Below are 22,592 nucleotides of genomic sequence, written 5' to 3'. Positions count from 1 at the left end.
ACATAGGGTCGGAAATGACTGCTAAGTGAGTTATTCAACATTTTATGTTTTTTTGTATCGCCAACTTTGGTTAGCTGTATTTTTTTAATCTTAATGTGGTTTTCTGATTTCAACATACCAAATGAAAGATTAAAGTCTTAGCTATCAATTCTCTTTGAAAAAGAACTTGCTTAAAGTTAATTATCATACATTAAAATTGAAAAGTATGTTGAAAGTACCAAAAAAAGAAACTGGTGAAATTCCATACATTTTAGTTTTTTTAAGTTGAAAATTTTCATTTCTGTTTATTTAGTTGTTCTACAAAACATTTTCCATGCAGTTCCCTAGATTTGTGCCTTTGGTAGTAACCTTGTAGGCTTTATGGTTTCTTCGTAATTATTGATTTAAAATAGCCATAAAAACTTGTGACGTTTTCATAAAATGCGCTATAGTCACCCTATTCGTTTGTACGTTCGGCTGTTGCAGTGGTCTACGCACATGAACATTTCATAGAATGTTATTGTAAATGTTTAGCTACATTCTTAACTTTTGATTATCGCACATCTCCTGCGCCGAAAGAAAACATAGCTGCGGAGATGTTTCGCGGTATGGAATATTGCTCAGTCTCAGCAGAAAACACAACGAGAGACACCGAATCGATTTTTCTACAGGAGTTAGTATTTTTACTGGATTTTTGGATCACTGACTCGGTTAAAATTCAAATGACTGTTATTCGTAAAGATTGGATAAAATCGAAATTTTTTATTTTTCATCATTACACGGGGTTAACAGAAGTTAGTCTGTAAATTTTGGTAACACATTTCTCAACTTTGAATTTTTCACAGATTTTTTAAATTTTACCGAAGAGTTCCGCAATTCAAAAACTCGGTAAAAATTACTGACTCGATAAGTGTGTACTGATGTATGGTTGGTGAAGAGGCTAGCATGTGGAGGGTATTCTCGGGCTAGTGAATGCCACCCATCCCCACTTATAATTCAGTAATACACTATTTATTCATTTCTGTTTGATATGATTACAAAGTTTGCAAACAGAAATGAGCATTGCAGTGTAGTTACCAATTTTCCAATTCATTGACATCAGATAACTGTTCAAAGTCCCAGATTTTTTATAACGGAATCATGAACAAAAAACTAAAGACCACTATGACAAACGTGATCGGTCTGAAGGGATCTTTACATCAAATTGTTTTAAGGTGATACGATCCAGAACCTCGGGCTCTGGTTCCACTTCGCTTTTTCCAGGAGTCCATTATCTGCTACCGGAAAACATACAATAACAAAACTGTGATGACAATATAGTGCCTCAAATCACAATAGTGCCCGAGATTAACTAGACTGCCACTTCGAGTTTTCTAGGGAGATGCTCGTAGGGTGGTAATCGAACCGGATCATTCCACGGAAGTAAAAAAAGTACAAATCGAAAAAAGTTCCTTTGAATACGCTCGATCCGGTTAATCTGAACGACATGGTATGGTGCCCACACCAGCACTTCATATTGGAGTATGCTGCGTACCAGCGCGCAGTAGAGACTTTTCAAGCAATGAATGTCTTTAACTGCTGCGTGTTTCGTTTAATGAATCCAAACAATGCGTACGCCTTGGCGGTCGTTGCATCTATGTGTTGGGTAAACCTCAGCTTACTGTCAAGTAGCACACCCAGATCTTTAACAGTGCTTACTCTGTCGATACTAGTAGTCAACATTCTATAATCGAAAATGGTCGCCATCCTTGTTCGATAGTTAGAAATTACATTACAATTTCGGGCATCTATATCCATTCCGTTTAGCCTGCACCAGTGTAGTAACGCGTCGATGTTAGCTTGTATAGCACAGCAATCAACTAACGATGAAACTACCCGAAAGAACTTCAAATCATCGGCAAACATTACCTTCGGAGATTTAATCGTTTCGCAAAGATCGTTGACGAATAGCACAAAAAGAAGTGGGCACACCAGATGTGATATTGAATGGGTCAGAGCTCGTTCCATCAAGGCAAACGTAGGCACTGCGCTCAGTTAGGTAGGAAAATATCCAGCGAGTCTACCAGGCGGGTAGGCCCTCCAATTTGTCCAATTTGTCCACCGCCAAAGAATGCGGCACTCTATCGAACGCTTTAGAGAAGTCGATATAGATGGCATCGATTTGTTGTCTCATTTCCAGTGCATTGACCAACGAGGAAACATATGACATCAGGTTGGTAGTGGTAGAGCGTTTTTTCACGAATCCGTGCTGGAATTCGGAAATAATATGATGAACGTGTGGATAAAACGAATCGTAGACAAGGCTTTCATAAATCTTTGGCAAGCAGCTCAAAATTGATATGCCACGGTAGCTCTCTACATTGTGGATACTACCAGCTTTATGTATGAGAGTAATGGCAGCAATTTTCCAAGCACTCGGAAAAACGCTTTCCGCCATGGAACAATTAAAAAGAATTGTAGCGGGAACGGAAAGCGAAACGGCGCAGTTCTTGATAAACAGTGGTGAAAGATGATCTGGTCCGGTGCCTTTGGATTCGTCTATCCCTTGGAGTTTGCTCAGTACATTTTCCGGTGAAAAGTCGAGAAGCGCTACGTTCAAATAATACCGAGGCAAACTGTCCAAGTACACTTCAGACGGAGGTGATCGGTTATTACTTAGCACACCCCGAAAGAATGACTAAAACAAATTATGCCGAATCAAGCGGGGTTTCGGCCGTAAACTTGTTATAATAAACATGCTGAGGAGCTGCATCCGTCTGCTTTCGACTTCTCATGAACGACCAAAACGATTTAGGATCGTTTTTGATGTTTTCTTCCGTGTGATGAATGTAGCTGCTGAAGCATCGCGCAAGCAAAGAGTTATAATCGCTCTCCAATACACGCAGCTCAGCTTTGTGCTGTTCGTCCCTTGAACGAAAATAACGTTTCCTGGCCTTGCGAAGACGATTACGTAGATGCTGCAGCTCGTTGTTCCACCAAGGCTGTCTTCTCCCGAAAAAGCGGCGTCTTTGCTTCATCGGTACTACATCCCGAACAATTGAGAACACTCGTTGATAAAAGTTGGAAACAGCTTTGTTGATGTTGAACGGTGGTTCCAGTACCTCAACACACTTATCCTCATTGATGAAAGCCAGATCGAGAAGCCTCCCATTTACGTTCGTCAAATCTTCTTCTTCTTCTTCTTCTTCTTCTTCTTCTTCTTCGCATTTCAAACTTATTGCTTAGCGCATATTAGCTTATTGCGTGCTCTCAACTTAGTGTTCTAGATGCACTTCCACAGTTATTAATTGAGAGCTTTCGATGCCTGTACCGTTTTTGCATTGGTATATTTGTGTGGCAAGTCCAATCATACTTCTATGCCCAGGGAAGTCGAGAAATTTTCCAACCCGAAAAATTCCTAGACCGGACCGGGAGTTGAACCCAGCCACCTCCAGCATGGTCTTGCTTTGTAGCTGCGCCTTTACCGACTGAGCTAAGGGAGGCCCCGTTCGTCAAATCATTAACTTGATAAAGCCCGCAGCCTACAACGGACTCTATTAGGGCTATCTCTTGCTCAGACGAAGCATTTACCGGCAATAAAGAGTTGATATCTTCATCGTGCATCCAACACAAGTGTGGGAGATTGTAATCACCAACAACCAATACACGACCGTGATCACGGGCAAGATCGACTAGATTTTGTACACAAGCAGAATGTTGTTCGTACAGATTCGTGGCACTGTTTGGTGGGAGGTAAATAACGCAAACAAACAACTCGAAATTCGGCAACGTAATCCGAACGATGATTTGCTCTAGTTGTTCACATTCAACAACACTAACAGACGTGCTCTGCAACCCATTTCTCACACCAATCAATACTCGACCTCCACGCAGAAAACAGCTGGTGTTTGGATTCCTATCACAGCGATAAATTGTGTAGTTGTGAGCGAGTTCCGAGTTTTGGTTATCATTGCTGAGCCAAGTTTCCGTAAAAGCAATGACTTCATAATCACTATTGGACAAGGCCAGTAACAAGTTGTTTGTTTTGGTACGGCGGCCTCGTACGTTTTGGTAGTACGAAGTGAACGTTTGGTGTTTAGTAGTAGGATCATGTGAGATCGATACATTTACAACGGGTGAAGAAGACAAGTGTTGTGTGTTTCGGAGCTGCGTAGTGGATCGTTTGATAGTAGTTGAATTTTCGGTACGGTACGTGGTTTGATGATCACTGTGAGTGGCTGTCTCATGGTGTGGGCTGTAAGCGAAATGTTTCTCTCGTTGATGTGGGGTGACTGAAGTCGAACTGACGAAAAATAATGCCCTTTTGCCATGATGATCCAGATACACGGACAGAAAATTGTTTGCATTGAACCAAAAAAAACTTTAGTTGTATTCAAACAAACAATTCCGGCTGAAATTATATTGCATTTTATTGTTTCGGTAAAACTTATTCAAATAAATTCAAAATAAGATTCTTTTTGTTTTAATAAGCCACTTTTCAATTGCAACTATTGTAAAAATAACAATATTCTATTGTCAAGCCAACAATAGTTAATTTTAATTTAGCATTTATTTGCTGTGTCCATTCCCCGGGCCATGAATACAAAATTAACTACCAACCATTCCCTCGTTTTCACCCGGACAAAAATGTAAAGAATACCAAAAATTTTCTCATTTGATTAAGTATTGTTTTTAATTGTGAATTTCAGGAAATAAGTACAAGATTTCCGTAAATCTTGAGACTTGAGATAAGCAAGTAAGCTGCAGTTCGAGCTGCAATTGCTAAATATAATCAATTTTTAAGTTTTTTTCCTTGATTTTTTTCCGTCGATCTTGTTTTTCGTACTGAGTACCAATGCTCCCGACGCCAGGAAGGCAGCTCCCACACCTGGACCCTACATATCGACCCATCAACTCATGAACCGGTGACCAACGGCTTTACTTCCCTTCCAAAGGAAGGCGTGATCAGTGATTTTATGCCTCAGAAATTCAATTGCAATTCTGTTTGTTGCAAAAAGAACGTGTGGTGTTTTTCGTAATGATGTACGCTGCAAGATAGTGTTGATTCTGGTTGAATTAAGAGCTATTTCCTTCCTCAAATCGTTCAGTGCTTTGGTATGTGCTGCAGCCATCAATTCCATAACATTGTTTGTGGACGAAATGGTTTGACGAAAATTAGCGTTGGACATCATTTTCGTACAGGCTTTGTACATCCAAAAGAGCTGGAAACATTCAGCAACGGTATTGCGGATTTCTGTAGACTGATGCACGCACTTTAAGTGAAACGATGATTTGCAGAAGCCATTGCACATAATTTCGTCCGCCTTGTTCACACTGCGGGAGCAAGCAAAACAAATCGACTCCATTGCTGCTGTACTGCTTCCTTCACTTTGCGGTAGTGGCACAATTTTTTGTAAAATGTAGCTCAGAAATTGTAGGAAATCGTTGTACTCCAGAAAACACCGGTGAAATAATGATATATGCGTCCGGATTGTGGAAAATTGCACCAAAAAATTCACAGGGAAATAGGAAAAAAACACAGAATTAGCACAAGGAAAGAACGAAGTCAATTGAATTGTTTACCTCACGCACTCATTATGTCTGATTCTTGATTCTGATGAAAAAAGGACAATTCAAAAATATATCAAGAGTGCTATTTTTTTTTGACTCCACCAGCCCGAATTTCATCAACCATCAACCATCATCCATCAAGTTAGAGAAAAGTATATTACATACATACCTTATACTAACAGGCAAGTACGAAGCTGTAGCCATACATACATGATGCGGTTATTAGCTGATGTCACTAGTTCAAACTTTCTGCTAACACCGGCACGAAGCGTTAGACACTTCATACCATTACCTTATAACAAAGCACAAAACTACATCCTCTCCATGCACGAAGCGCTCGTGAACTAATCTCAGTAGTTCAGCATAATCTTTCCCCACATAGCACATAGCAAGCTACTTCATAATATTACATAAAAAACACAAAGCTATAACCTCAACATGCACGAAGCGTTCGTGAATTTATCTCACTAGTTCAACATAATCTTCCAAATAATGAGTAAGAAGCGCAAGCCACTTCATAATATCGCCTTATTATAAAGCACAAAGGTACAATCTCAAGATGCACGAAGCACTCATAAATTATTTCCACTCACTGTTTCACCATAATCCTTGCTCAACGTAGCACGAAGCGCAGTCTATTTCATAGCATCACCTTAGCACAAACATTCCAAATTATTTCTCTTAAATATCGGTTCTAAACTTCACAAGCAGCACAAAGCATACATTTCCAATATTTATTCAGTTGATTAAACCACTTGGCTGATTTATCAGCATTCTTCTGTGTATAGCACGAAGCTGAATCACCGATACTTCTTTTGCTTTTTTTCACCACTGCGATGTCATTACCAACGTATACACCAGCGTGATCCTGCATTATTTAACCGATTTAACACACACGCATGCATACAATAGCTATTATTTTCGCCAAGAACTGTGATGTGTGTCTCCATCCATCCATAGGTGTATTCCATCACGGCTCGTGTTCCTCGCACACTTCATCGCAGTAACTCGTTTCTACAAATTCCCTCACGTACACAATATTAATTATCTCCTCTACAGTCACAAACAATGAAACAACCGACGCTGCCGAAAATCGCCATCTTGGAAAAAATTAAAATCCCATCACCGCAATTTTTCACATCACTTCCGATACATCAGTTTTATAACATTTCATAATTTCCAACCAACATATGAAACTCATTAATTAAATACACATTTTTCCTTATTCAACTGTCCGTCCATATTCCGTATTTCGATTTTACTTCCGCATCTCCATACACGAGTTTCTGCCAACCCTCCGTTTACTGATCTATCACTGGGTTTTTTTTCTTAATTTCCTACCAATTTTTTAAGCATATTTTTTTTCTCATTGCTATTTTCACGCTGAAATTTTTCTAGCCGTATTTTTTTCGAAAAAGAAAAACTCACCAATTTTCATCCTCGTCGCCATTTTGTTTCGATCTCGATTTACCGCACTTGCACTAACACCGTCCCGAATAGCATCCACTCGATTACGCGTATGAATCTAGACTACCATCCGCAGCTTCTCCGTATAAGCTTTCTCTTCGTATGTAGTCTTCTCGTATTACATCGCTGCACTTACACCACTCTGTTAATATGACTATGGTACAGATAGGTTAATCTATGACGAACTTCAACCACGCATCTTCGAAGTCGTAGCACTGCGGGAACTTTCCTGGACGGGACAAAAGGTATGGAAAAGCGGGCATCGATCGGCTACTTTCTACCAGAGCTGTGGCACCACCAACAAGCTGGAAACCAGCTTTGTAGTGCTGGGTAAGATGCGCCAACGCGTGATTGGTTGGCAGCCGATCAACGCAAGGATTTGCAAGTTGAGGATTAAGCAACTACAGCATCATCAACAGCATCATCAGACGACAAGAAAACAGCGTTTTATGCGAAGCTGGAGCAGGTGTACGACGGCTGTTCGCAACGGGACGTAAAAATCGTTATCGACGACATGAACGCTCAGGTAGACCAGCAATCGGGCCAAACAGCCGTATCAAACGACAACGGCCAACGATGCGTGAACTTGGCAGCCTCTCGGGGTATAGTAGTCCGAAGTACCTTTTTTATCCGCAAGCATATCAACAAAGCCACCTGGAGATCACCTGGCCACCACCCAGAAAACCAAATCCATTACGTTCTAATCGACGGGAAATTCTTCCCGGGCATTATTAACGCCCGCACGTACCACAGTGCGAACGAAGATTCGGACCACTACCTAGTTGCAGTATGCATGCGCTCAAAACTCTCGACGATGCATAACACCCGTCGAAGTTGAACGCCGCGACGCAACATTGAGCAATTACGGGACGCCGGAGTTCCCCAGGACTACGCGCAGCAGCTGGAAGCTGCACTACCCACGGAAGAGCAGCTTGACGCAGCTACTCTTGAAGATGGCTGGAGGTACATCCGTTCCGCCATAGGTAGTACTGCTGCACCGGCACTAGGTACTGTGATCCCGAACCGCAGAAATGACTGGTTTGACGGCTAATGCAAACTGTTAGTAGAGTAGACGAATGCAGCACTAGCGAGAATGCTGCAATACCACACGAGATTGATTGTGGAGCAGACAAGCGCGGGACTGACAAAACTCGTTTTTCCGAATGAAAAAGCTTTAGCAGGAAGACCGAGATCGCGAGGCGATGGAAATAGCTAAATAGTTTGCGCAAAAGCTACGTGCCGCAAACCGATATGTGGAAGGACTTGGACGGTAACCTTCTCACGAACGAGTGTGAGGTGATTGAGAGGTGGAAGCAGTACTATTACGAACACCTCAACGGTGATGCAGCAGAAAACGAAAGTGGCACGGCAACAGACCTTGGAGTATGCGCAGAAGAGACAGGCTACCGGCCCCTGATCTTCAAGAAGTTGAGGAGGAAATCGGTCGGCTGAAGAACAACAAAGCAACTAGTGTAGATCAACAACCAAGTGAGCTATCAAAATACGGTGGTGAAGCACTGGCTAGAGCGCTGTACTGGATAATTGCCAAGATTTGGGAGGAGGATATATTACCGGAGAAGTGGATGGAAGGTGTCGTATGCCCAATCTACAAAAAGGGGCGACACGTTGGATTGCTGCAATTACCACGCGATCACAGCACTCTCCCAAATTCTATGCCGCCACCTGTCACCATTTGCTAGAGAGTTCGTGGGGCAATACCAGGTGGGATCCATGGGTGCCCGCGCAACTACGGACCAAATTTTCGCGATTCGGCCGGTTCTGCAGAAATGCCGCGAATACAACTTACCCACACATCATTTGTTCATCGATTTCAAATCCGCATACGACACAATCGATCGAGATCAGCTATGGCAGACTATGCACGAATACGGATTTCCGAATAAACTGACGCGATTGGTCAAGGCGACGATAAATCGAGTGATGTGCTTTGTTCGAGTATCGGGGACACACTCGAGTCCTTTAAATCTCGAAGGGGGTTTTGGCAGGGTGATAGACTTTCGTGTCTGCTATTCAACATCGCGTTAGAAGGTGTGATCAGAAGAGCTGGGATAGACACGAGTGGCACGATCTTCAGGAAATCCATCCAGCTTCTTGCCTTGCCGATGACATCAACATCATGGCCCGGAACTTTGAGACGATGGTGGAAACGTACATCAGACTGAAGGCTGAAGCTAGGCAGATTGGACTTGCCATCAACGCATCAAAGACAAAATACATGAAAGGAAGAGGTTCTAATGCAGACAATGTTAGCCTCCCACCCCGAGTTCAGATTGACGGTGACGAAATCGAAGTGGTCGATGAGTTCGTGTATTTGGGCTCACTGGTGACTGCCGAAAATGATACCAGCAGAGAAATTCAAAGACGCAATAGCAGGGAATCGTGCCTACGGAGGACGCTCGAATAAAATTCGCCGCCGCACGAAGTTGACGATCTACAAGACGCTGATTAGACCGGTGGTCCTCTACGGCCACGAGACCTGGACTAGGTAAGCTATATAAAGTGTATGGGTCTTTAAAATGATAACTAAATCTTTTAATGAATCCCAACATATTATTTGCTTTGTGAATTGTGGTATTCACATGATCTACAAATGTCAACTTCGAGTCAAGAATTACTCCTAAGTCCCTAATTTTATCGCACCTTACAACCAGCTGGTTTCCTAGAGTACATGTTAAATCTAGAGTAGTGTGTTTTCTGGAATAAAATATAATATTGCATTTTTTAACATTAATGTCCAGCAGACTTTTAACGCACCAATTGTAGAAAACATCAATTTCATTTTTTAAATGTAGCAAATCAGAATTTTCATGTCGTCAGCATATATGAGCACATTTAAGCGATTCAACACAAACCTCACGATTGCAAGCAAGCAAGCCATAAAATTAATCCAAGAGTTCCACGGCTTTTTTTTACGAAACACGTGGAACTGTGATATTAGAATAAATTTGGGGTCTTAACATAAACATGAATCCGAATGACCATGAGACCGTCCTCCGGAAGATCCGTAAAAGTGGTCCATCCATGATACTGATTCTAGGGCTCCGTAGTTTTGTCGAAAACACTTCGAACAGTGATATATGAAAGAATTTAGGGTCAAGACATCAACATGCACCTGGATGGCCATTGGATCGTTCTCCAAATGATCCGGATCATGCGTAAAAGTGGATCATCCATGAATATGTGAAAAATCGTTTTTTTTTTATTCCTTGAACTGCGATCTACGATGGAATTCAGGGTCGTGACATAAACATAAATCCGGATGGTCATGGGACTGTCCTCCAAAAAAGCCGAAACATCCGGAAATTTGTCAATCTGTAAAACTGATCCTAGAGCTCTACATTTCTTTTTTAAACTCTTGAAACTGTGATGTAAAAACAACTGGACCACTATTACGGATGTTCCGTATTTTTGGTTTTGTCACAACCCCAAATTCTGTCTTATATCACAGTTCCTAATGTTTAAACAAAAACACGGAGCTCACGGCTCAGCTTCGTGGATTGACCACTCTTACGGATGTTCCGGTGTCTCCAGGATTCATGTATAGGAACCATGAAGGTATTCTAACTACAGGGATACGATTTTTTTCATTTAAATCAAAAATATAAATGTTTATACTCTAAACATATGAATTATTCAAATTAAATTGAAAACATGTTTAACACTAAAATATTTATGTTTGAATTAAATTCAAAACCATGTTTATTTAAACAATATTGAAATATCAATTGTATTTGACAGCATCTGTCACCGACGTGTCCGTGTTTGACTGACAATGAGCAGTTTCTTTACGTTTGGTAATTATCCACAGCCCATCCCATTCCAATTTTTTTTTTTTTGTGTGGACAATTGTCTACGCATGGGACCTTGACAACCAGCGATGTCGAGAAGAGACGGTAACTAGTACGAACGACGGAAATTAATGATACGACCCCCCACCACCCTCCTCCCCTATAATGTCAAGCTGAAAAAAGACATGAATTAGCAAACTACTAGAATTCAGTAAAATTTATTCCACCCGTTTGCCCAGAAAAAAAATTGCTCACCCAGCCATGTCTACATTTTGATGATATTCTCGTTGTGATTCCAATTGATTAGCCTGAATAGCTCTTCATCTTTGTTTAATTTGTTCTTCTAATTTACGTGTTTACGTTTTTCAACTAGTTTATAAGATACCCCTGTGGCCTGTGTTTAGCTTGAATTTAAAAGTAGTTTGAAAACCTACCTAACTTACTAATAACTTGACATAATTAGCAAGATTGCGTATGATCTCGTGATTTGATCTCAGACAGGTGTAAATGAACCTTTCGAGGATGAGCGTACTCCACTCCTCCAGTGTCTGAAGATCAGCCAGGCGGTGGATCTCAGAATGTCGAGTCCACGAGGGACTCTTGAGGATCATCCTAAGGATCTTGTTCTGGATCCTTTGCAGTTTGATGTGATGGCACTTAGCACAGCTCTCCCATATTGGCGTTTCATACTCAATGGCGGGCGGATGATTTGCTTGTGGACGGCAAGCTTGTTTTTAATGGAAAGGGTGGACTTTCTGTTGATAAGTGGATATAGCGACCTAATCAAGATGTTGCACTTGGTGAATGATTGGTCTACATGGAAACGGAACAGCAACTTGATATCAAAGGTGAGACCAAGGTAGATGACTTCACTTGACAATTCAATGGGAGTATTATCAAGGTGGACCAGATGGGACAAGTCAAGGTGAATTGGAGTGCGGAAGTAGTATGGTCTGTGTTTTAGCTGCATTGATACAAATCTTCCAGCTTTTAAAATAGTCGGACAGAACATCCAGGCCTGATTGGAGTTTTCTCGTCAGAGCATGGATCACTCGACCTTTATAGATGATGGCAGTGTCATCCGCAAACATTGACAAAATACTACCACCCGGAGGGGGAGGAACATCTGACGTGAAGATGATGAAGAGGATAGGACCAAAGAGTCTACCCTGGGGAACCCCAGCATCAACGTTGAACGTATCAGAAGGTGAATTGTTTAAGAAAGCCTTTAACGATCTTGACAAGAAAGATCGGGAAGTGGTATCGATGCAGCTTCTACACTAGGCCATCATGCCAGACATTGTCGAACGCCTTCTCGGCGTCCAACAATGCCATGGCAGATGTTTTGGAAACGAAACTTGTTCCGCTTGATGATGTTGATAACCCTTGTGAGTTGGCTTTTCCTAAACCCGAATCGCTCTTTGAGAAAGATGTTATTATCATTTGAAAACACCAGCAGATGGCTGAGTAACAACTTTTTGAATAGCTTCGAGATGGAGGACAAGAGGCTGGATGGGGCGATAGCTTTTGGCACTGGTAGTCTAACTTCCAGCATGTGATTTATCAACAACTGACTAAAACATATCTATCTGCAGTGTTCACTCGGCTGTCGACAGAAGCAGGCAACTCTTGATGTGTGTCACGCGATCGTCTGTTTACTCCGCAGCAACCATTGTGTGGTCATCCTCATTGTTCTTCATCAACAGTTCTTTCGGTTGATGCGTCGTCGACTTTGGAAATCAACCGTTTCGTGATGAGTGTGTGAGTGCTGAACGCGATATGCGTCCATTGCTGAAATGGAAGCGCTCTGCCCATCGTTGGCGATACTGCTATACAATGAAACTACTGGAAGCGGCTCCCGTTTTGATGGAGGAGGCTTCCCAACAAACAATTTGAGTTGATCAACAGCTGAATAAGCAATTTTTTAGCTCAAGAAGCTTGTTTTTGCCTGAATAAGCTCTTATTCAACATTCAATGTTTATTGGGTTATTGGATAGCGGAAGATAAAGTATTTATTGTGTTGTATATTTTGACTATAGTTGAAAAGATATAAACCAGTTGTGGCATTTGGTCCTGCAACAAGCAGGAGCAAAATATTTGATATCTGTTATTTATTTATTTATTGTTGATTCAATTGAATACAACATTGATTAGTGATAAAAAATTCGAATCGGAACGTTTTATTTACTTTTATGGTAATCAAAATGATTGCGCTGCAAGCAAAACAGTAAATTATGACAAAAATTATACTGTCATGTAGCGACTGGCTCTCTCGTCTTCGCTTTATTTTTGCAAAATGTTGCCGCGCATTTAATTTTTATTCAGTTCCGGTCGAACGTTAAAATTTTCTCAATAGCATTGCGGCACTGTATGAAAGTCATTTTAAGCCATTCGGAAAAACATGGTTGCCAGTGACATTGCCAGAATATCCCTCAAAAACTGTGCTGCTTTTTGATAGAAATTTCCTTCGCGCGTCTCTATCAACGTCTTTGCTGTATACGAGCTTTTGCTCTGACTTTGAAAATCAATAACTGAATCCCCCCAATTTTCAATTAATGTTGTACTAAGCACCTACTTATTGGAAACCAAAGTTTGATTTGAGAAAAGTCACAATAATCTATTTTGCATTTTTCTACGAACGCTATAAAGTACATAATGATGATGCATGATAATTTTACGTTATGGAGAACAAAGATGCGCTTTAACCCCGTATTTGTTTATTTGTTTATTTGTATATTGAAACATTCAACTGACAATTATTTCATTCAAAGTGTTTTCATGTTACTTCATACGCGAAGTTAGCGATTTTCAGAGTTGGTTGGAAATGCTAACATGAAGCTTTAGGTGATAATTTATTACCTAGAGAAAGATCTTAAGAAGAGCGTAAGTGGGTAGTTCCGTTACGGCAGTATGAAAATTGAATAGAAGTTGAAAATGAGCGAAGGGCCATTAATGCGACAGTATAAATTCAAACGCACATCTAGAACTATTCCACAGCCGCAGTCAGTAATGAGCAAATGGAGGACGCACATCTTTTGCCTGTAGACTTGATGAAATGGTTCAAGTCTCCGCGAACATCGTACGGGTTGGCAAAAGATGTACGTTTGAATTTATACTGTCGATCATTTTCAACTTCTATTCAATTTTCATACTGCCGTACACTAACGGAACTATCCACCTATTATCTTCTTAAGATCATTCCCTAGCTAATAAATTATCACACTTAAGCTTCATGTTAGCATTTCCAACCAACTCTGAAAATCGCCAACTTCGCGTATGAAGTAACATAAAAACACTTTGAATGTAACTACTCAAGGCGGGAGTAGCCGTCAACAATGCTGATGATGGTACAACACGCAACAACCACTCTACTGCTTTTTTTCTGAGATGACCAAGTTGGTCATGACGAGAGGAGCAACACAATAGTTGGGTAAAGAAGAATTGCATTATAATACACCATCGACAGGAAATGCTCTCGTAACGTGGGGCTTTAGGTAGTGATGAAACGTCGCTAGAACTATTCCACAGCTGCAGTCAGTAATTAGCAAAAGGAGGACGCACATCTTTTACCTGTAGACTTGAAGACATACTTCAAGTCTCCGCGTACATCGTACGGGTTAGGCAAAAGATGTGCGTTTGAATTTATACTGTCGATCATTTTCAACTTCTATTCAATTTTCATACTGCCGTACACTAACGGAACTATCCACCTATTATCTTCTAAAGATCATTCTCTAGCTAATACATTATCACACTAAAGCTTCATGTTAGCATTTACAACCAACTCTGACAATTTTTGTCTGAATGAATAAAACTTAAACTAAATAGTTACGGTCAACGGAAAAGGCCAAGTAACCGATGACGAAACACGTCAGCTAATACATTGAAGTCGAACATATAAAAGAAGTTGTTGAATTGCCGGTTAATTGCTCGAATTGGCTCGTGTTGGCTATTGCTGTGCCGAAAGATTGAATAGCCTCATAAGTGGAAGGCAGATATTGGCTACACAACGTTTTAGAACTAACTGATGACGGAATGCCGTCAGGTCTGGCGGCGAACGAAAGCTTCATTTAGCGTATTGCGGCTATCACCATGACTTCTGAAATGCGCGGAATATCAAAAATAAACACATCACGTGGCATCCCAACAGTAGCATCCAGCACTTGTGCCGGCGAAGCGGAGAAATCGTGGAACACTTGCCTTAAATGACGAGCAAACAAGTCGTCTTTTTCTCTTTCGCTATTAGCCGAGTAATTCCCTAACAACATGGAACAAGGCAACCCGGATTCCTTCCGTTTGGAGTTGACAAACGACCAAAAACTTTTCGGACTCGTGCGAAGGTTCACAGTAATGCGGAATCATTTTTCAGGACAAGCAAATCTAGCAAACTTCCATTTCGGTTCGGAAACGTATTCGCTTCTGTGAACCCGTAAAAGTTAAAACCGTCCAAAAGAGCACAGCAAGCAACCGGCATATGCGAACGCAGTTGATCAATTAATGGTGTGCCACTGTCTGTAAAGCGCCACTGCAAACCAGCTTGATTGTAGTCGCCAAATACGCGGGAGAGCAGTTTTAATTGAGAAGAAATCGAGCCTAACGATTCCACATGCTCACGAATGATCGTGCAGTCGTTTTTGCGGTCGGTGGGCAGGTAGATTGGTAGATTCTTTTCCTTCTGTTCCAGTTGGCTGGAAATAGGTGACGTACTTACGTAGCTGGCTAGTTTCGTTGATACTGCAATCAGGGCTCTGCCGACGCGTGATTTTTGACTGTTTAGGGAAAACCGGTCAGTTCTGAAGACGGAATAAAATGACCCGAAAAGTTGCGATGAGTAAATTCGGTCGTCCAGCCACGTTTTTATCAGCACAATCAAATCATATTCGGCCTCTCCAACAACCAGGAAAAACGAGTCGATTAAAGTCCTCAGCCCGCGCACGTTTTGGTAGTAGATCCTGAGACCATTCGAGGAGCAATAACCAATAACCAATATTTTTACGGGAGCTGGAAATCGAAAGTACATCAGGTACCGAAAGCTCGGAATCATACATACATAGTATAATCCTTATACCCCTTTCTCCCCTACTTCGCTGACATTTGAACCAACATTTTGTTCAATAAGGCTGTCCACGAGACAGTTGCGATCAGCTGACTTTTTAGTTTACCAACAACTTTTGACAGATCACAGTAGAACTGCCAGCTTATTCTCTCTCATCTCTCTTATATAAGGTGATCCAAGAGACGTTTCTCAGTGGAACTGACAGCTAGAAACCAAGAGTGTGTGAGTGATCTGGTGTTAATGGTGCTGAATGTAAACATAAACAAAGCAGAAATTCATATGAGAATAAACTGCCAGTTCTACTGTGATCTGTCAAAAATTCTTGGTAATCAAAAAAGTCAGCTGATCGCAACTGTCTCGTGGAAAACCTTATTGAAAGTTCCGTCTTCTGATAGGGAAAACAACTGCCTGTTGCGTTATCATAAAATTCAACCTTCACTCTCTTCTCTGCTTCAGAGACCTAATTCAAAACTTATGATGGAGCTACTGAAAAAAAATAATGTATTTTTGCGAATTGTTATAAACCACAACATGCATGGCGTTACTGAGGTGCAAATCAACAAAAAATGTGTGACGACATATAGTGTCAGTTCCTGTTGCAGTCCATGTCGATGTCGAATTTAGTGCACATTGATCACAGCAAAATAGCTCAACATTGATCAACCTAATAACCTAACTGCCTATAGTCCCATATCAGTCCCATATGGATTTTCGTCAATTTTAAGATAACGCTATCCACTAACAATTGGCATCTACTTACATATTACGAGATAAAACTACGGACTTAAATAATGAAAAATGTGAAAACAACATCAAGTCAGTTTGTCCCATCAAGCAAAGTAATCGCATATCAGTCCCATCCTGAAATTATATAGTCCAGACGCTAAGTTACAGTTCTGCTTTTTTAATCGCCTTATTTTTCACTGATATAACAAACCATGCAAGCTGCATTGCTACTGATTTTAACTTGACAAAATTATCGATTAATTTACTATGAAGTAATGAAATTGGGTTGTTAGCGGAATGCTAAATAAAACAGCAAAAAAGGTTATCTTCCATTTAATTCCACTTAATTAATTTTGGTATCCATGACAGATACGTATTTCGACTACAATGTGCAGTCTTCATCAGTGTCATTCCCACTAAAGAACTTATCAAAATCTAACCCCCTTAAGTACTCATCCCCTAGGTAAAAAAGTCAAGATCATAGGTATAAAAATGAAACTACAATGTGTTGAATCGGAACCTACCTAACTAATAAAAACCAAAGATTTAAGTAAGCTAAAGGAGAAAAATCTATACAACTCTCTAATAAGGAAAATCCCTAAAGGCTTGGTAGCCATCATAATGAAGTAATGAAATTGGGTTGTTAGCGGAATGCTAAATAAAACAGCAAAAAAGTTCTTTAGTGGGAATGACACTGATGAAGACTGCACATTGTAGTCGAAATACGTATCTGTCATGGATACCAAAATTAATTAAGTGGAATTAAATGGAAGATAACCTTTTTTGCTGTTTTAATTTACTATGATTTTTTTTTAATATTTTCATGGAAATTGCACTTTTTAACTTCAACTTCCAATTTCTCAATGCCTACTTTTTCATATGGGATTATAGGCAGTGTAGTTATGTAGGGAATATTCTGTCAATTCTTAACATTACATTTAGGTTAGGTTAGGTTATCTTTATTAGCGAGACTTTCAGCCAGAGGCTGTTTCATCTCTTACATTACATTTAAATACATTATCTCATGCGTAATATGAACGGTGGTCTGATTATGCTAACATGAATTATCGCGAGTTTTGAACCATAATCGAAACATTGAAATACTTGAAAATTTGAAAATAAAGTATAATAGTCAAAAATGTATGACATACATTAATTTGGCATAGTTCTACGTCATACTGTGCTTGTGTCTAGGACAAAACCCTTTAATTTTTATGTGTATTTTATGCCAATTGATCATTATACCTAACGGCTCTTTGTTAAAAAATCTTATGCAAATTACCTTATGATAAATACGGCAGCCCCTTCTAATGTATTCGTTAAGAGTGTAATAATCAAGAGGCATAATCGTTTCGAGCTAGTGCCGCGGAATTCGAAGTGCACGCAACCGCAATTTACGGTTTTATATTAGAGCTGGGACTTCAACTATCCGGATACTTCAGTTTTTTTCAATAGAATTACTTTCCGACAAATTAAATATCGATGAATTGATTTTATAGAATATCATGCTTTCTAGTGCCCAATATTGAAATAAAATTAATTGAGAAAACGTTGAGATGGTTATCATGCGGATAGTAACTATCCGGATATCCGGATAGTGAAAATTTAAGTTTATTCTCCCTTTCACAATTTTCTTTTTTACTGTTCTAAATATTTGGAACAAAGTTGGTTCTAGGTTGCCCGTGTGACCTGATGTGGAATGACAGATCGCCAAAATTTAATAACATTGAAAAATAAAAATATCCGGATACTCGAAGTCCCGGTTCTATTTTTTTTAATGTTTTGCTATATTCTTAAGCGGCTTACTTCCTTTTTGTGCGTTCTACAACTTACCTCGTACGGATTTTTAAATTTATTAAATTTTATTATCAATGGAAATTACTGGTTCATAGTGTTGCAATTCTTTCTAAGAAAAATTCAAGTTATTTTTACGTTATTTTCATTGCTACCCACCAGTATCCTTATCCCTTTCTATGGTGATTATGTAGTCTATGTAGTGCATGTGACTAGCCAGCCATTAATCCTCCTGTTTAATTGGCCATGACATAAATTGCGCATATAACCCAACGCCGCAAATCAAAGTCTTTTTGATAATATGTACATAAATATTGAATACTACTATAACTACTATAACTTTTTTTCAGCTTCAAAAAGAGCAGTTGTCGGCAGTACGAGATAAGGAAAGTATTGTAATGAGATTTGCGATTGTAGAAAAAAATGTAATTGATTTAAAAAGTCAATTAGAACAAGCTGAAAAACGAGAGAAAAAGATATTGAAGGAATGTGACACACTGAACAACAGAGTCAAAGCTGCAAAAGACGAAAAAATGCGTATCAATGCCGCATTGGATGTAAAGGTATTTAAATGTATCATTTGTATTACTGTTAGCATAACTGTTAATAATCTTTTTAGTGTCAAGAGCATATTCATTGTCTAAGGGATATTGAAACATTAAAAACGGAGATTTCTTCCTTAGAAACCAAATGCAGATGGAACACTGTAAAGCTAAGAAAAGAGATAGAATGCAAACATGTGAGTATGTTTTTTTTATAAACGGTAATTGTGCCAGCAATGGTACTAGTGCTCCTGTTTTTGGCCCTAGGTCCTAAATCGTTCCTAAATGTTCATCGTTCTTTTTGCGCAGATATATTGCAAAATATGTGCTCTAACTTGGTACCGAAATAAATTTCGTAAAGCATGACAAAATGTAAAATTTAAGATTTTGTTCATTAGACGACCACTGGGGCCAAAAACTCGCTCACTTACCCTGGAGTTGTCTTTTTTTGTCTTTTCTTGCGGTCAACGTGGGTCCGTAGATTCACTACATTAATTCAATTTCCGGGTCCGGTCTTAAGTATTGTGAATAACATCAACATTGATAAAGAAAAGTGTGAATAGAAACAGAACAAATAAATTGAATGCAGGATCCAAGTGTCCGCCGGGTGATGTTAATCGAGCCAATGTTGAAAGGGAAAGATTTGAATATGCAATTTTAAAAGCGCATATTGAAATAATTGCAAAATTCTAATTACTTGAATTAACCCGTAAAGTACCAGGACGAACAAATTTGTATCAACAAACTCGTTCTCAGCAATGCCTCATCCGATTTTCATAAACTTGGACTTTTATTTAACGGGAATAGTTTAACCAACTTTCGTCGTAGGTACCACCCCATCAAAACCCTCCTCGTTCTTGGGATATGTAAATATGTCTGTGTTTTTTTGTACTTTTCTAACCAGTTTGGCCAAATGTTTTAAATTTTCACGTGATAGACAACCGACAACCGTGCAGAAAATGATATCAGATAGATGAAATATGATTAGTAATACTGAATTTAGATATTTCCATAACGTATGGCTACTATATTATCGGTTCCGGGAGTCCAGGAAATCAGTTCTTTAGGACATAGTAATATCTCAGGCAAAAGTATCTTGTGGCATGTCAAATCATGTCAAATAGGTAGAATCAAGTGAATGAAGATGATTTGAGATGATTTTGGCCAGTTTGGCATCGTTTCCGGAACGAGGATCTGTGAATTCTGGCGAACGGTTTGTTGGAATATAATTAAATTGAGGTTATGATATCATATTATGCCAAAATGACAAGCTATGATCAATGAAATCAGGTTTTAGTGTATATGATGACATATGGGCACATTGGCTTCGGTTCCGGGAAATCCGTGGAATCCGGTTTTATACCCCACAGTAACATTCGCTGTATAATAATCATGTTGCATATCAAATCATGTTAACGTGATAAGATAAGGTCGATAAAGATTATTTGTGGCATTTGGTCACGTTGGCATCGGTTCCGGGATTTTGGAATTCCATTTCATAGATTCCGCAATAGATACGGTAAGGTATAATCATATTTATGAAAACCATATCATGTGGTGGTTCCAATCACGACAAAAAGTAGATATGCCTAATGAAAACAGTTTGATATGAATCCTGTGACATGGCCACATTGACATCGGTTCCTGTGATCCTGAAACCCAGTTCTTTAGGCCATAGTCATATTTGAGGCAAATGAATCATACTGCATATCAAATCATAGGATATGGCCATGAACGATTATTTCAGATAATTTCATTGTCATATGTCATCTGTTCCAATGCCTCCAGTAACTGGTTCCGTAGATTCTGGATTATGCCTAGGAATTATATATTCGAAGCTACTATATCGCGTGGTACGTAAACTCATGCATGTTCAACCGAGGGGAATATTATAATGCAATCAAAATATAAATCTGAGGACAGTGGCCACCATCCAGGATATGACCGTGGTGCTCCGGAAGTAAATATTAACTAACGGTCCTAGCTGCCCTGTAACGTGGGTAGATCATCTTTTCGTGGTACGTTACGAGATGTTAGATCTACCACCGATTCCTAATCCTGACTACTTAAAATTAGGGGAACAGGATTTTTCAGTAATCAAAGGAACACATCTTAGTCCTTGTTACTTTTTACAGTGTTACTTGTTGATGTTGATAGTGACAAGACTCAGCTTTGTCTACCGAAGATGATCTTGAAACAAGGAAAAAATGAGTTATTAGTCTTCTTCTATGTGATTCCTAATCTTCTATTCGTTGTTCTCTAGTTTGAAGTGGTTAAGACTAGGGTTCTGATTCATGGTCATTATCGGTGTCATTGTTTAATTTTGTTGCTAAGGAATCCAATTTTGACTGACAAAGGTGCGCTTTGGAGGGTGTTTCAACACTCCGAAGGGTACGCAGCAAAAACATAATGTTGATATCACATCAAAGTGAATGCAATTCAATCGTGTCAAAAATATGATGTAATATTACTAGCCAAAAAGGATAAAATTATCATTAATACCGTGCATAAACTGACATTACGCTGCTTTTACTGCATTTGTTTTTTGATACATGAGATTTTCGACATGATTGAAGTGCATCCTCTTGGATGTATTGTTAAAATTTATGTTTTGCTGTGTATAAATAGTGAGACCTTTCAATTATAGTCGGATCCTTGCGATAAATGCAAAAATGTCTTAAAAAAATCGAATACTTCATCATCTCTCAATCAATAGTGATGGAGTAATAGGACATGCACTAAACTAAGGACACGGGATATGCTACAATAGATCAAATTATTTGTCGCAGTGCTATTAGGTCCCGAACAGAGGAAAAAACCGGTCCTAGCTAAAATATTCCTAGAAATCTGGATCTGATACAGGTTCTCTGGAAGTCATTTTGGACTTATGGTCATGACTTAAATACTCCATACCCTAGTACGAATCGTTAGTGGCAACTTCTATGCGACTTGTATCAGTCATAAACAGGCTGCTTCAACTTTTCGAGATGGAAATGTGCTACTTGCGTTGTGACACGTTAAATTACCACAGCAAATCCAATTGAATATTATTACGATGCCAATATAATATGACCCTGATGATTACTGCCACCTTTCGGGATGTGATTCAATGGCCTCTTTGGGGAAGTCGATATTAATCGTTTTCCATATGATTGCTTGTATGAAAAAGTTGTTCCCTGTAAATCATTCCAGACCAATGACTGCGCCATAGAGTGCGGCACATCAAATCACTATAGAAATTATATTTCCTATTGTGAATATTACATTACGTGAGCGAAAAGAGTGGATCATGGATTACACCTGGTAGAATATTGTGGAGCGTAGAGAAGCAAAAACTGCGATAGAGCGGATGAGAACCCGAGGAGTCAATTACGAAGCCTGTCAACTCTATAGCTCTATAGAAGCAAGTAAACCGCAATTGCAGACGGCACAAGCGAGTGTGGATGGACTCCCTGACCGACGAAGGAGAGTATGCCGCAACAACCGGCGATATTCACCTCTGCGATATATTACGACGTATGATTGGAGCAAGGATGAATCCAAAGATGCCTATGAAAGACGCGACTGGACAGTTGCTTACTGACCCCAGTAACCAGCTGAAATGTTGGGATTGTAATATTCACTTGGGCTCGTTATGTTGCACTCCGTGGAATATTTCAGTCAATACCA

General features: G+C 39.7%; 1 protein-coding gene across 1 annotated transcript in view; it reads left to right on the top strand.

The window, feature by feature from the left end:
- Nucleotides 1-22,592, top strand: part of Golgin104 (Golgin 104) — a 192,719-nt gene that overhangs the window by 50,874 nt on the left and 119,253 nt on the right. The window contains exons 2-3 of the mRNA XM_065222206.1: nucleotides 18,732-18,944; nucleotides 19,001-19,120. Coding sequence (XP_065078278.1) covers nucleotides 18,732-18,944; nucleotides 19,001-19,120 — 333 coding nt within the window. The remainder of the gene's footprint in view (nucleotides 1-18,731; nucleotides 18,945-19,000; nucleotides 19,121-22,592) is intronic.

The sequence above is a fragment of the Ochlerotatus camptorhynchus genome, unplaced genomic scaffold (genome assembly GCF_037179485.1).
Source record: "Ochlerotatus camptorhynchus isolate MF236.1 unplaced genomic scaffold, CSIRO-AGI_Acam_v1.1 ptg000160l, whole genome shotgun sequence".
In the NCBI taxonomy this organism is placed as follows: domain Eukaryota; kingdom Metazoa; phylum Arthropoda; class Insecta; order Diptera; family Culicidae; genus Ochlerotatus; species Ochlerotatus camptorhynchus.
This window is presented reverse-complemented; position numbering and strand designations above follow the sequence as displayed.